The sequence below is a fragment of the Octopus bimaculoides genome, chromosome 7, assembly GCF_001194135.2.
Source record: "Octopus bimaculoides isolate UCB-OBI-ISO-001 chromosome 7, ASM119413v2, whole genome shotgun sequence".
Lineage (NCBI taxonomy): Eukaryota > Metazoa > Mollusca > Cephalopoda > Octopoda > Octopodidae > Octopus > Octopus bimaculoides.
Genome location: NC_068987.1, coordinates 8,448,931 through 8,451,436, shown reverse-complemented (window position 1 = coordinate 8,451,436; position 2,506 = coordinate 8,448,931). Strand labels below are relative to the sequence as shown.

The 2,506-nt window shown below is 37.8% G+C and overlaps 1 protein-coding gene across 1 annotated transcript in view; it reads left to right on the top strand.

Moving 5' to 3' along the window:
- Positions 1-2,506, top strand: part of LOC106877287 (scavenger receptor cysteine-rich type 1 protein M130) — a 20,218-nt gene that overhangs the window by 9,908 nt on the left and 7,804 nt on the right. The window contains exons 5-6 of the mRNA XM_052969117.1: positions 643-787; positions 1,904-2,124. Coding sequence (XP_052825077.1) covers positions 643-787; positions 1,904-2,124 — 366 coding nt within the window. The remainder of the gene's footprint in view (positions 1-642; positions 788-1,903; positions 2,125-2,506) is intronic.

Below are 2,506 nucleotides of genomic sequence, written 5' to 3'. Positions count from 1 at the left end.
TGATGTGGCTTTTTAAACCAGACTGTTTTGAAAAAACACCCACACAGATTGCACCTCTGATTTGCACTACCAATACCTGCAAGTAAGTTCTGCTCATTGTGGATCCTAACATGTCTTTTAAGACCCCCATTGGATTTGCAAACCCTCTGGCACACACCACATTCAAACGTGTGCACAGACATATATATATATGTATATATATGAGCGCAGGCATAGCTGTATGGTTAAAGAACTCGCTTTGCTGCCACGTGGTTCCGAGTTCAGTCCCACTGCGTGGCACCTTGGCCAAGTGTCTTCTTCTTTAATTTCAGGCCAACCAATGCTTTCTCTGTGAATTTGATAGATGCAAACTGTGTGGAAGCCTATCATATAGTTCTGTGTTTGTGTCTGTTTGTTCCCCACCCCCACCATTTGACGATCAGTATTTGTTTACTTCCCCGTAGACTAGCGCTTCGGCAAACGAGGCCGATAAAATACGTACCAGACTTTGAAAAAAAGAAAGTACTACTATCAGTGTACTCTACAAAACCCTTCATGGTGGTGCCCCAGCATGGCCGAACTATTATGTGTGAAACCAGTAAACGATAAAAGATAAACGCTATATTCTGTACGAAAATGATTTTCTCTTTTCATATCCGACAGCTTACCAGATCGATGTCCGAATTACAGGCGGAAATACAAATGAAGGGCTGGTTCAAGTGAACTACATGAATGAATGGGGAACAGTATGCGATGATTCGTGGGGTGATCAAGAGTCAACTGTGGTTTGCCGGATGCTTGGTTATAGGTAAGTATAACGTGTTTCTGATGATCTTATGTAAAATTTGAAACCGATTATAGTGAATAAGAAAGTAAATCAGATATTCGCTTACATAAAGCCTTATGGTCTTGTTTTCTTGTTGAAAGACGGATTATTTCTTGATTAAACTTAATGTCCTCATATATATTGAGAGGCGTTTGCAGCCCCTATCATCAGAGTATGTGTTATGTGCTTTATAACAGCATTGGAGCACATTAGCTCCTCTTTCTAGCAATGTAGGTGTTATTCACAGCCTCTGTCAAGTTTAGCTGACGCTATAATTTTTCTTCACGGTGTAGCATTGCAAACAACTGTTTTTATTAATTTTATATTAATTTTTTTTTATATCAATTTAAAAAAATCTTTTTATTGATTTGCTTTTTATTAATTTTTCAGCAGATCACATTAGCGATCTGCCAACCATCCATAGATTTTTATTGTTTAGCAAATGCTTCAATAAAAGATGGGTGAATGTAGCGAGGATGGCACGTGTGAATGACGAAGCCACCTTGAGCATAATCCTATGAACGAGGAAAAGAAAAGAAAAAAAGAGTCACTTACTGTAATGTGTCTTTGTAGGACATTATAGCCCGAGGTTACCGTGGTCTTTTCCGTAGGCTTTTCTTTCCACGGATAAACCTAATTTGTTTTTCTGTTTTTGCAACATTTGCAATATTTTCTGTGATGCACGATCCCTTTCGATCGGCGCATTTTTTTTTTTTTTTTTTCACGATCCCTATTGATCGAAATTTTATTTTTCTCCTTTTTCTCTTGTTTCAAAAGAAAAGCTCTACATTGTATTTTGTCTCCTCTGTGTTCGGCCCTGTGTGGCTAATAAAGAAACATATCTATCTACTGATCTATCTATCTATCTATCTATCTATATACTGATCTTCCTATCTACCTACATATCTATCTATCTATCTATCTATCTATCTATCTACCTACATATTTATCTATCTATCTATCTATCTATCTACCTACATATTTATCTATCTATCTATCTATCTATCTACCTATCTATCTATCTTTCCCATTCAGTTATCTCCCCTTCTGTCCTATCCTTGGTTAACATTTTCTACTCTCCCTATTCATACTCCACAGTTACGGTGTTCGTGTAATAAGCAGAGTTTCTGGTTACACCGGTCGAATTTGGTTGGACAAGGTTGACTGCAATGGACAAGAACTGTCACTATCGGAATGTTCTCACTACCCTTGGGGCACGGTAACTTGTAAACATGGACAAGAAGCTCGAGTACGGTGTGTACATCGTGAGTACATCTTTGTCGTATTACTAATGCAGATGCATATATATACACTCAAATAGAACTCTCATACGCACGTGTATATGTGTGCATGCGCGCGTACGTGCGTTTTTATAATATCAGTTAGTTGTCTATAACTCGGAAAAATGCCCACTCAATATAAGTAATGGAGCGAGTTGCAGGTTAAATTTTATGTCAAGCAAAATAGCACTGCTTATGACAACCAACCGGAATTTTAATGTCGGCTTCGCAGCGATATTGCTGCTGGTGGGAGGGGTGGTATTGGTGAAATTTCAGACTCACTAACTGAAAGCGCATAGCTTCTTTTATGCTAGAGGTACATAGACTTGACTAACTTAATGATGGAAAAAATTGGAACGAGACTTAATTACACACACACACACACATATATATTTAGAGGGAGAAGTTATATATATATATA